At 40.7% G+C, this 13,394-nt stretch overlaps 1 protein-coding gene across 30 annotated transcripts in view; it reads left to right on the top strand.

Annotated features, from left to right (window-relative positions):
- The window catches only part of MAGI1 (membrane associated guanylate kinase, WW and PDZ domain containing 1), a 338,357-nt gene extending 326,755 nt beyond the window's left edge, over nt 1-11,602 (top strand). For 13 of the 30 annotated variants that reach the window (XM_017826867.1, XM_017826866.1, XM_017826864.1 and 10 more), the window contains 5 exons: nt 2,373-2,463; nt 2,585-2,648; nt 3,661-3,807; nt 4,941-5,079; nt 8,738-11,602. In XM_017826867.1, the coding sequence (XP_017682356.1) occupies nt 2,373-2,463; nt 2,585-2,648; nt 3,661-3,807; nt 4,941-5,079; nt 8,738-9,438 (1,142 nt within the window). In that variant the 3' untranslated portion in view covers nt 9,439-11,602. Of the gene's footprint in view, nt 1-2,372; nt 2,464-2,584; nt 2,649-3,660; nt 3,808-4,940; nt 5,080-5,185; nt 6,980-7,060; nt 7,150-8,737 lie in introns of those variants that run through there. The other 17 variants (XM_017826876.1, XM_017826878.1, XM_017826875.1 and 14 more) reach the window with 6 other exon arrangements.
- Nucleotides 11,603-13,394: the final 1,792 nt, after the last annotated feature.

The following is a 13,394-nucleotide window of genomic DNA, read 5'->3' as shown; positions in this document are numbered from 1 at the left end:
GATAGATGCAGTGCAGTGGTGTGAAGATACATCTGTACCAAAGATGTGTTGTTGCTCTCCTTGGTATTATTAGTGTGACCTACTAAAGGGTAGGAATCTTGCATTCTCTTTGAAGCCCATCTTCATCTGATCTCCAAATATTTGTGGATGATTCCAGAGGCTTTTGTTCTGGATGAATACAGAACACTTAACTGTGTTTTGGGGCCTTCTTCTGTTTGAGTCAGATTTTAACATCAAGGCATCTTTACAAAATAAACAGAATTATTTCTTAAAATTCAACAGTGTAACCACCCGTAGGGATGCGTCTTCCTCACACGAGCCAGCTGTCAGTGGCACAGCATCACAAGGGTATGTTTTGCTCATGCCTAACCTGAGAGGTGCAGGCAGACCCAGAAACCTCTCTTGCTGCCTGAACTACTGGACACAAGCCAGCTCTGGTCTGGAAGATGTTACAGCTCCATATGCTGAGGGTTTGGGCATGTTAACTTGGGCACAGTACTGCAGGCAAAGGAGCTATGTTCTTGTTGCACCCATCTGTTTAAGTGCTTCTTTTTCTCTTTCCCCTTTCCTGAGTTTCCCTTGACATGCAAGTAGCTACAGAAAGGAAAAACCTTCCCCTTATCTAGATTTCTCCATAATTAGAATAAATCCATGAAGTAAATTAAGCTCCCAGGACCAAGTAAGCCCATGACCACCACCTCTCCTTAATTCGGGGAAAACTCCTCCCATTGTTGCAGTTTTTTATTACAACTGGACTCTGTTTAGTAATGACAGATTTCTCCATAGTCAGTACAATGAATTACCAGATGCTTAAGAGGCAAACAAGGGCAGGGTAGGAGACCTTGTAATTTTATGTTGGAGAGCCAGATGTTTCCATCCAGTTTTTGTCACTGTTGCCCTAGTGATTGTGCATTCAGTTTAGATTTTGATCTTAAAAAGTGGATCATGGTCAGTATTTCGTAGTTACTTGTCACCTGTGGTTCTCTCTTGGTTACAAAGGGTATAGGCACAAAGTGGGGGTCTCCTGTGTGCAGAGCTGTTCCTCAAAGGAGCAAGGGTCTGTCACTGCAGTGGCTTTAGCTGGGAATGCTGTGCCTGATGAGTGGGTGTTTCCGTGGACTGTGTCCATCATTCTCCATATGCAACCAGCTGTTCAACATCTGTGTGGTTAAGCATGTACCTACCACCAAGGCTTCCTCTGAATTCAAACTCCCATGGGAGGGAAAGGGTGTTTTCAGGACTGCTGACTTCTGGAGCAGTTCAGCATTTGAAACTCTTCAGTACTAATTTCAGTTCAGGATTGATACAATATGTAGTTCTGGAAAATGTGCTGAGTTCAATATACAAGAGTTCCAGGTCTTTCCTCCAAAAGTGTGTTGCTAATATTTGGCTATTGGCCTTGACGTGTCCTTAATTTTAGGCAGAATTTTGAATGAGTTTGGACTTAACTCTGGTGTTACTGAAGTCTGTGATACAGCTCCAGAATGACAGGGGGAACATTTTGCCCTGCCATGCTGTGAGGGATGCCTAAGTAACCTCTTTTCAGTTGCGTCTACAGCAACTCCCATCCCAGTTGTAGGAAGCAGGAGAGAGGACCTCTCCTTGAAGCATCTCCTGCTGTGCATAGAGAAATATGGCATTTGCACAGACTGATGTTGAGCTGAGAGCCTTTTACTGTGGCAGAAATTGAGTTTAGGAGTTACTCCTGCTCTCTGTATTCTCTCCATGCATACTTTTGTAAGTGGTACTCAGCGCTGCTGATGCATTTGGTACAGGTAGTTCCACGTCCCTGTGTGCAGCTTTCAGTGCTCAGACAGTAGTGGGTTGTATTTCAAAGACAGATTTCAGTAAGTTTGGGTTTTAGCCACATTCAGTATCACCTTGTGAGGTATTAGATGAAAGCCACATCTCAATTCTACTGACGATTGCAGTTTCTGATGGAGGAAGGGACTGATAAGCTTATAATCTCTGGAATAGTTATAGCTACTGTAAAATTCATCTAGCCAACCTACCATATTTAGAGACTTTAGTGACTGGAATTCATGTCATTAGATAACAGACAAAACATTGTTCAACCCTTCCTCTATAAGTCAGTCTTCATTCTGAGTATGTCTAAAGGTCAGAGGGGTTTCCAATCCAGATTTCCTAATTTTTTTTTTATTTTAATTTTTTTTTCATTTCTCAAATGAGTGTACAGTTTCATATACATAATTACTGTTAATTTGGGGAATTGAGCAATTCGAGCCCATCTGAAGTTCTTTAGAAACAACATAATGATGATTTCCAGTGAAATGCCTTTGCATAACTTCTTTTTCTTTCAGTGAATAGCCAGTGGTCTTCCCTCATAATGAAAAACAAAATCTATTTTGCAGAATCCTCCAATGCTACTTTATTGACCAATGCAGAAAAAATTGCTACAATCACAACCACACATACTCCTCAGCAAATACCACAGGAGACCAGGTCAGATTGTTTTCCTTGAGGAGGGCATGTTGACATGCTCTCTCTTTGGTTACTCCTTGATCACCTTCACATCCCATGAGCTGTATTTTTCTTCTCTCCCTCTTTCTCTCATTCATTACAGCAGGAACAACACCAAACCAAAGCAGGAATCCCAGTTTGATTTCAAACCACCCCAAGCAGCACAGGTAAGGAGCACCTCTCTAATTGTTTTGTTTACCACAGATTGTTGTTTCCAATCTGCTTGAGGGCTGGCTGTGTTCAAATATTTCCCTTGGAAATTCCTACTGAGAAGCTGTTCTCCCACAGTCTGTTTGCTCAAAAAAAAAGAGGAATTTGCTGATTAGTTTCTTAATATGTGTTGCTGTTGTTTCAGCTGAGAAACATTTCCAACACATTCTCATCAAGACTTTGAGGAAGAAAAAATAAAGGAAAAAAGCTGACATTTTTAGGGCAGTAATAATTTATGTGTTTGTTTATTGAATTGTATATTGTAAGGGGCCTCTCCAGAAAGTATTGTTGCGTGCAAATGATAAATTCAGAGGACAAAAAAGAGGAAAACTTAATAAGGGGCAATGGCTGGAGTGTTCCAGCTCACGCAGATGGCATCTTATTAGAGAGATTATCTATCTCACCGTTAACTTTCCTTGCCACTGGCCATCCCAGAAGTAAGCTCTTCTATTAGGGGCTTCAAAACATCCCCATAATAGCATTTGTGGAAAACAATGCCCAGGCTTCTGAGCTTCTTGCAAAGGAATAGATGATGTGGTAACAAAAAGGAAAAGCCAGCACACACTCACCCCAAGTTCCATTAGACGTTTCACTGAAGCCTGGCACTGGAAGTAAGGTTGTCCTCACCCTCCATGCAGTTGGTAGAACGCTAACCACCCTCCAGAAAAAGGCCTTTCTGCCCTGGGCACAGGAGGTGTTGTGTAAAAAAAGTGCCCAAAAATGCACCATGGGACATGGCCAAGCCCATTCATTCCAAAAGCCCTTCACAGGCCACCACCAGAACTCCAAATTGCAGAGTAGAATCTGAGGAAGAAGCAAATCCTAATCTGTGTGTGAAAATTCAACTGATTTTCTATTTTTAATTATCAGTAACAAAACCAATATTGTTCATTGTCGAATAATTTCAAAATGGGAGTGGAGCACTATTTGACTTCCTATTCAATTGGGCGTTTGTTTTCTTCTCTCCAGCAGGACCAAGACTTCTACACTGTTGAGCTGGAAAGAGGAGCCAAAGGTTTTGGCTTCAGCCTGCGAGGTGGCCGAGAGTATAATATGGATCTGTACGTGTTGCGGCTCGCTGAGGATGGTCCAGCTGAGAGATGTGGGAAAATGAGGGTATGCACAAACTGATCTTAATACCACATATCTTTGGAATTAGCTGACTTCCCTGCCTCTCCCTTCTGCTGTGCCAGCTAAAAGGAAAATTAAATGTTAACTGAAAGTGGTTCCTATTTACTTCTGTCGTTGGCATCTGTCACTCTTTGTATGCAGTCTGTAGCAGTGTGTGTTCACTGGAAGACTTCACCCCCTTCTTCCAATCCTGCTTTCCAGATTCTAACACATAATCTGTCTTTTAAAGCCTAACAGGGATGCATGGAGCAGTGAAAATGTAATAGCCACAGTCTTTGTCTGCTACTGGGCAGAGTAGGGACAGAGCATGTGTATGGCCCACAGGTTACAAAATTGCAATGTGGTTTTTGATTAGCATTAACTTCACATATCAGCTAAATTACAAATATTATAACAAGGGCATATGTTACAAAAGGCCTACTAAAAAATTAAATTGGCACGTTTTATGTACTCCTTGCTCCTCTGCTAGAGAATGCATTATAACTTTCCCGCATACATCTTTTTCTTCTCCACATAAGTCATGTGAAGGGCATTTGCAAAATTCTTTTGCTGGGCGTAGGTCTATGGGTCCAAAAATTCTCTGATGAAAATATGATGAAAAATCAGTGCTGCCCTTTGGAAGTCAATGCTTTGACAACCTCTTCTAAGCCCTGTTTTCTTTCCTGATAAATGATTATATTTAGAAAAGCAGCTTTGCTGGTTCATGGTAGTATCAATATCCAAGTGAGAAACAGACCTGAAAAAGCTCTGTGAACATCCCAGTTGTGCTAGACTGTGAAACAAACAATCACTTTGAAGACTTTACAAATAATCAAAACTAAATAGAATAGCAACAATTCTAGCACTGCTCTTACTATTGAGCAATACAGTTTTGCGATGTGGTTTTGCAAAACAGCAATGAAATATTTTTATACCTCAAGTTTTCCCCATTGCCTTCATGTGTTCCAAGCCCCTGCACACTGTTTTTTGTGGACTGTCACTAGAAGGAGTTGGGCTTTTTTAGCTTCACCTGGTGCATAGTTGTTCCACCTTTGCTGTGGCCATTGTCTTGTGATGTGCTGGAGGGGACCCTTGTGGGGACTTGGTTCTAATCTTAGACTCTCTTATTACATTGACAGATCGGTGATGAAATCTTAGAGATCAATGGAGAAACCACCAAGAACATGAAGCACGCTCGGGCCATCGAACTGATTAAAAATGGTGGCCGCAAGGTCCGCCTGTTTCTGAAACGTGGAGATGGCTCAGTCCCAGAATATGGTGGGTCAAACTATGAAAACATTCCTTTCTTCCCTGGCATCACTCCATGAATGATTTGTCTCAAGATCTGAAGCGGGAATTCTTTTTTATTTTCCTTTCTCACCAGTGTCTTACCAACCTTTGCAACATATAATTGCCTCGCTTGTGCTGAATTTTCTACACATTTCATCCTTTGCTTGCTTCCATGGACTTGGGGCACAGTGTAAGGCAAGATCATCATAGCAGTATTTTTTGGTGATCAGAGAGGAAAACAAAACAAAACAAAAAACCTTATTGTCTTGTCCAGCCAAACAAGGAATGTCATTGAACTGTGCCAAACTGTTTCTCAGCGGCTGAATTGTTGTTTCAAATAGGTCTCTACTTCTAATCAATGCAAAAACTGGGATCCCAAGTTACTATTCTGAAGCAGTGATTTTTTTTTTTGGTTAGGTTTTTCTCTTAGTTCCTGTCTGTATCCATAGACATGAATGCCAAGATGGCTTACGAGATTTTTGCCTTTCCTTAATATTTATGTAAATATTTATAAAGTTATTTAAGAAAAAGAAGGAAAAAAAGAAAAAGCTTTACTGCAAAAGTATATTGATTTGGCCTCCTGAGCCCTTTTCTTCCCCCTTAAACTGTCTGCTGGTTTCAACTAGTTAATTTGTAAGGTCTGAAAAGGTGAGGAGGTTATGAAAAGGTGCTCTCATGTGTGTCTTAGGGGAAACAGTCAGTCCTTGTTTCTTACTAAGAATTGCATTAGATTTCCTTTTCTTCCCCTGGAGGTTGGATTGCTGGGTGGCTTAACTTAGCACACTATTTAATATTATAATTATGTCTTATTTATTTGAGATAATTGTCAAATATTGTGCCCTCGATGGAGGGCTACTCCCAACCAAAGGTCTTTGAGGTTTCTATAGAAACTGATGATTGAAGGGATGTCCTTTATACTTTCCTCCCCTTATTTGGGTTATTTCTGTGTCAGTAAGTTCTGTGTTTATCATTCTCTCCATGTCCTAACACCAGAAACAAAACCCTTCTGCACAATTTATGAACTAGATTTTCTTTTCATTTACTGTACCATGTTTGAGGGTTTCTGCTCAGTCTGCTCATTACTTAACTTAAAATGACCAATTCAGAGTAAAACCAACAAACAATTGAAGTGTTTAACGATATGGAAGGGAAGTTGTGGGTTTACACTTCTGTAATATAAATAGCACACCAGAAAGTTCAATGATGGCACTGAAATTCTGTAATGTTCTTTCTACTTTTGTCTTTTCCTATGCTCCTTTGGATGTACAGTACTGTATCATATGCTAGACTGCATAAATACCCTGTAAATTAAGTGCTTCACTTCTCAAAGCATATGTCTGTTGCACTGAGGATGGAAATCCACCACCAATTTTCTTTTGGCTAATGCTAACCACTAAAAGTTTGTTCTCCAAGCAAGGATTTAATATACAGGGGTTGCACTACTGTAAAGAATATCCTTGTAACATTTGGGACTCCTTCCTCTCTTTGTTCTGTTCGCTGCAGTCGCAAATGGTTCCTCTAATAATGTTAAGTTCCAATATTTTTCTGACTCAATTGGAACGTGCTTCTCTATGAGGCTGTATATTTTTGTAATGAGTTTTGTACTTATTTTTAATGTTGTGGTCTCTGGTGAACTTTATTTTTCGTTGTTGTTTGATTGTTAATGTTTTTTCTATGACATTCTGTGTCACTGTTCCAGCTGTCTTTTAGAATGGATGCTCTCGTTGTCTGGGTTATTGAATCACCTCTTAGATGTCTCTTTATGTCACAATAATAACAACTGCTGTCTTTGCAGCCTTATATTTGGGTGAAGCCTAGACAATCTGACTGGAAAAATAAACTTTCTTTATTCTAAGATAAAATATGAAGATTTTTCTTTCTTTCATCTTTGTTATAGGGAATCTAAATTTTCTACTTTTCTCTTTCTCTTTCTCTCACTTTTCTTGGTGCTGGGCTCTTCCTTCCTCAGCGATGATACCTCCTAATATCGCTGCATGTATGAGAAATGACAAGCTCGGGGAGTCTTGCTTCTACCTTATGGGCCATAATCAAACTACGGTTTGTAGCTAAAATCAATATTAGGTGTTTTTGTGCTGTGGCCTAATTCCCTCACATTGCTTTCCGCTTCGCTATATTTTATATGTACAGCAATTCATCCCGAACACCCTGCGTCCCCCGAATTGTAAGTACACACACCACAGGACACGTTTAAGCCTCGCTTGTACCTTGTGTGATTAGCCAGGTTGCTGCAAGCCACATGCTTACAGCCAAGGAAAAGCAGTGTGGTCCCCAGCTGCTGCCTGAAAATCCTAATAAGCAAAATTACCCACACGTGGGTCACAACAGAGGGTTCACCTGGAAATCACAAAATTCTCACACGCACACACACACCGACCCTCCCGAGCTCAGGAATGGAAATGCCATCAAATGGGAGATGCTTGGCCTGATGGCAGGAGGAATGAGCCTGTAGAGGGTTTGTCCTGGGGGAGGGAAGACAAAAAGGAGAAAAAGAGTGGGGGAGAAAAAATCTGTCCCCACAAGTGTTTGTGAGGGTGTTCAGTCGTTGCCATCAGGACAGCCCACCTCGAGGTGGGTGTCTGGGTGTGAGCGGCAGGAAGTGGCTAAAGGCAGCCGAGCTGCCGTGCAGGAGTTACTTCTAAAAAGAAAAAAAATAAGCAAATATAAGCAGCACTTGCATTAAGGCAGCACAGCTACTTTAATGTTTTTCGTGTTTGTAATGAATCATTCATAAACATCCGTTACAAATGACAGCAGTAATTGTAGCTGAGCTGCAGCGCAGGGCTGGGGTTTAGTTTGAGGGTTGTTTTTGTACTTCTGCTCTGCAGTTTGTCTCGCAGAAGTAGCTCAGCTCTATTTTACCTCAAATACTACATAAAAAATAATGAACTGGAGATTAGATTTGAATCAAAGCCATCGTACATGTTACAATATCTTTCCATTGCTTTGATATGAAAAAAATCATAACTTCTGTCATCGTTGTTTGAATCATTGTGGCAAAACCAAAATCTACCCTAGGACTTTTCGTAACATGGTAGAACTAAGTGAGATTAAGTGATGTCTTAAATGAAATGGAAATTGTATTATTACAGTCTAATTCTCACACCTTCAAAATGTTATTTTACAAGGTGAAAACTTAATAATCAATTCTATTTTCTGTACATTTTCTGCTATTTGAACCACAGCCTCCCACACCTGGAAGGCAGTTCTTTGTAATGACTTAAAAGGCACAAATTGTTTCCTAAAGGCCCTCTTTATTGGAAACTATTTAAAAAACCAGCCAGCAACCCGAACTATAATATTTTATTTCTTTTTCCACTGGAAAGAAAGTAAAGTAACTGAAACATTATGAATTGGGCTTGGGGAAAATGTAAAATGCCCCATGCCCAGAAGAGCATAAAGATGATATCAGCTTGGACCAAAACATGGCTAACGATCAGAGCAGCACCAGTACTAACCTGTAACTCTCCTTGTTCACAGTTAAATTAACAAAAGCTTGGGTTAGCCTTCGCTGACTGCTTTAACAGTTGTTTGTTTTTGTCACTAATGAAGTCTGAAGAGTGCTAAGTGGTGTCACGGCGCCGCGGAAGGCATCGGTACCAAACGCTTTGCTGTTATTTTCTTTCAGACCCCAGCAGTGACAGGAACAGTCCCGCCACAGGTTCACAAAATGTATCGGAAATGAAACCCGTGCCATCCGACCGACGGCAGCACCCATCATCGGAGTCCAGTTATCCACCAGACCTTCACAAATCATCACAACATGGGGACAAGCGGACTTACGTTAGAGACCTAAAAGGCAGCAGAGAGTTTAGCAGACATCCCAATGAACACCACACTTGGAATGGGACTTCTAAAACCAACGACCACGTGCCAGGCAGGAGGACGGAGAGGTCGCCGGAGAGGAGGCACGAGAGGCAGCCAGAGAGGGCAGTGGTGAACGGGCAGAAGAGGAGGTCTCCCGAAAAGCGGAGGGAGGGGACAAGGAGTGCCGACAACACTTTGGAGAGGCGGGAGCGACACGAGAGGAGGAGGGACCTCTCCCCTGAGAGGCGCAGAGAGCGGTCTCCTGGCCGCCGGCGGCGGTCGCTGGAGAGACTCACGGAGCCGAGGAGGTCACCCGAGCGGAGAAGAGAGAACTCCCTCGACCGGCGGGCCAAGTCCTCCGACCGGCGGAGGGAGAGGTCGCCCGACAGACGGCTCAGGGAGGAACGACTCGGCCACCGGGAGAGGGAAGAGCCCAGCTGGAAGCACGAGCCGAGCCGCAGGCACCCGCCCGAGCAGCGCAGGCGGCCCTACAAGGAGTGCAGCACCGACCTCAGCATCTGAGGGGCTCCCCGGGGTCCCTGTCGCCTTCCCCACACCATGGGAGCAGAGCAGAGAGTGCGGGAGCTGAGACCATCTGGCTTTCGCAGACCAGGAGACATCCGGCACCTGCTGATCCTACAAACCTTTTATGCAGATGAAATCTTATAACAAAAAAAAAAAAAAGTGTTGTGCCTGATGTATAATATTAAAGAAAGTATTTTTCAGTGTATTCTTTTTTTTTAATTACTTGCCAAATGTTGGTCCTAAAGGATTATAAAATTTTGTTTCTACATTCTTTGTAGATTTCTTAAAAATGAATTCCTTTATTGGGCTACTCTCCCCCCTCCCCATTATAGTAAGTGGGGGTAGCCGGTAATATAATATAGGCAAAGGATTTTATGACCAAGTTTGAATAATTTGATCCAGACTGTTCTCTAGTGACTCACTGCTACACTGTATGTAGAAAATTTTTTAAGGGTTGGGGGTGGGGAAGGAAGAAAATTGTTCATCTCAGTAGGAATGGAGCGCTCCTGCTGAAGGAATTAAAACAGAAAGAGACAAATGTTCCTAAAATTGCGAGAACTGTTTGAAGAGACTACTGTTTCAATGAAGGATATTTATAATAATAATAAATAATAAAAAAAATAAATACAAACCCACACAGCACAAGATGATTTACGATGAGGAATTTCTAGTTTGTTCCATGAACAGTTTATACTTTCAGGCCCCCTCGACAGAATGCACAGAGGCAGAAGGACTGGTCACCACCATGCCTGTGTCACATGCTGATATAGACTGTTGATCTCTCATTAGCCTCAGCAACACGTAATGATATGTCATTAAGGCAGCCGCTGCAGCCCTGCTCATCTTCTAGCTGTATATGGACAGCAACCCCAGCATGCATGGTATTGTGTGTCTGCTTGGAAGCAAGGGAAGGGATCGGGATTCTGGGACAAGGCACAATGCGGTGGGAGCTCAGTCCTCCCTCTGGGAGTAGGTGTATTCCTTCTGCTCAGGCAAAAACCAGTGGGCTTTTCTTAATTTTGCCAAATTCCAAAAGCTCTCTCTTCTTATCACTCTGTATTTAGGGGGTTTTTTGTTTTGTTTTACTGGTTCATCCTTACTGAGACAAAAGGAGTGCACTTGCTGAAAAGAAAAAAAAAAAAAGAAAAAAAGAAAAAATCAAAATTAAAACACAGGCAAAAAGAGGCAATCAGTGGGACAACCTGGTTGTAGAAGCCTATCTGTACTGGTTGTATGCTGTAAATTTGAGTTTGAGAACAGCAGCAAAAGGGAAACCTGCAAGTTTCTAAGTTGTATTTTTAAATTTGCAAGTTGTGTGGTAAGTCTGCTGTAGCATTGGTATAAGATGTAATGGATTACTGCCTAGCTGAGCCAAAATGTTTGCCGTTACTGTTGGACCACTAAAGTAAACTGCTGCTTTTTACAGTGCATTGGTGTGTACGTGTATACTGACTCACATCCTCCATATGAACACAAAACCATTGCAAGTCTATCACTGTTGTTGCCATGGTACTGTAAAAACAAAACCAAGAAAGAAGATGGCCGATCATTGTGTGTACAGTTTAAATTGTAATTAATAGAGCCTGTTGGAAAAAAAAACAAAACTGTTGCCTTTTTCTTGTATAAAAGAGGATTTATGACAAAATTTAGCTGTGAGGAATGTGATTAAGTGTTTATATTTCTGAAAATGGAACAAATTGATTCAGGGAATATATTTTAATGTAAACTGAATCAGGTATGTAAAGCGGTTTTAAAAGGGGAGACTGTGTAAGTAATTCTAAAGCTTTTGTTGGTTTGAATATCATTTCTTCCTTCATGGTGGGCCTGCTTATGTATTATTAAGCACTTGTATGCAGTCTATATTCTCCAGTCATCATTTCTTGCAACGTGCTATAGACATAATGCTCTTTCTGTGTTGATGAAAAGCAGTATGTGGGCCAATCTTTTTTATAAAACACTATGCATATATAAATACTACATTGTTCATAGCTTTATTTGACTTAATTGGGTTTATACATAACACTAGTATGAGTAGATGTGGACTTACCCAGTACGAGCTTCTTTCCTTGGAACAGACACTATGTATATGATGTAGCAACAAAGAAGGAGAAAGTCTGTGAATGCTATTTTTATTATCAAATAAAGTTTTCCATACAAAGCATGCATGCGAGTGTAGTGATAAAGGAGGAACTACACCTTAATTCTACTTGCTCATCCCTTTCTAAATTAGTAAACTGTAGGTCACAGTTGCCAAGGGCCATCCATTAAAAATGTATTAATCATCCATTAAATATGTATTAATCATTTGACAAGCCTTAAAGCGAAGGTTCCCGGTTTTCCAGTATAAAGTTTCCTTCCCCAAAATAGTGAGAAACTAAAGTTTCAGGCGAGGCAGGGCTTGTAACTATGTCTGAGGTTAATATCATTGATTCTTCATAGCACATTGGTATCTGTGGCCATGTAAAATCAAGACAAGGAGCAGCTACTCAGTTGCTGGTTTTGAAATTGTTAGTGCCATATATATATGTGTGTGTGTGTGTGTTTATATGTGTGTGTTTTTATATACATACACATACATACATATAAATACACATCACCAAGACTCTATGTCTCCCATCTCTTAGTTCTTGAAATGTAGAAAGACTTTTAAGGTTGAAAACCTGTTAATTTTACACAGATTTTAAAAATAACTTTTAAATCTTGCGTAGTTTATCAGGCTCCACTCATCTGTTTTCCTGATGCTTCAGCCAACCTGATGGGAGTCCAGGCAACTGAGGAGAGTCACCAGGGAATGATTTGTGTTTCCAGTCACAGCATTCTCAAAGGGATTTGTCTGATGCAGCCTCAGTCCTGAGGGGTATGGATGGGTCATAGTGTTTGGATATTTTCAGTGAGAAAATATTGCCGAGAAAGTGTTTGGGTATTTTAGGTTTGAATCTTTTATGATGTTTCTACCCTGAAATTATATTATAATGGTATGCATTGGTTCTGCATTTGTGCCTTCTGCTGTTACTACTAGTTTTCCTCTCCTTTTTTGTGTTATAGCATAGTTTAAATAATCTCACAAAGCTGAGTAGGTGAGTCTCAAGCTTTTGAAATGTGTCTTTGAAGTGTTGAATCTCAGCTAAAGAAGATATTACATAGATAATACCAAAATTACAGGAACATTTATTTAAAAAACACTGCAAGTTGACAAAAAAAAGAATAATATTCAAAATGCATTGTTAGTGGTGGCATCCTTTCTGCTGCTTCCAAACCCACTGGGAGCTGGAGCCCTGCTCTGAAGCATGAACATTGCAGCTCCATACTCTGTGGTACAGCCTTAGTTACTTTAATTTGTTTCAGCTTTACTTTTGACCATAAAATATTTTTCAAAACTTCTAAAAATGAAAAGAAACCCTTTTTTTAGATTGTAACTTGGCTCCTGTTTTGTTAAACAACGTTCTACAACTATGAAGCTGCCAAAAAGATGAATTAGAGTGTGTTTCTGATGAAGAACTGAAACGTTTCTAAGTGGTAAGTGAAAAAGCTCTGTAAATTGATATTGTTAGGTTTTGATTTTGTTTTGGATTTGAGTTTTACACCTTTTTTTAAGAGTGTCATATGTTCAGGTTCCCATGCTATCAGTATGCTCAGTCCTGTCATTTGGCTAGATCAATACCTAATTGTGAGCAGAAGGGCTGTTCAACCAGCATGAAGAATTGTGTGGGGTTTGATCTCTTTGGTTAGAGTTACACATTACTTCTAGGTTAACTGAGCTGTTTGCTGCCTTTATACGCTTTTACTTAATTCGCTCCCTCTTGAATATTCATTCCTTGGTATTGGAGCCAGTGTTTTATTTAATAGTGATCTTGTGTTAAATCCATCTGCTGTACTATCCTTGTTTTATCACTGGAGTAGTAATTATAGATACTGTTCTCCTCCTCACTTTGATACCTTTTGTTGCAACAGGC

The sequence above is a fragment of the Lepidothrix coronata genome, unplaced genomic scaffold, assembly GCF_001604755.1.
Source record: "Lepidothrix coronata isolate B3197 unplaced genomic scaffold, Lepidothrix_coronata-1.0 Scaffold131, whole genome shotgun sequence".
Taxonomy (NCBI): domain Eukaryota; kingdom Metazoa; phylum Chordata; class Aves; order Passeriformes; family Pipridae; genus Lepidothrix; species Lepidothrix coronata.
This window is presented reverse-complemented; position numbering and strand designations above follow the sequence as displayed.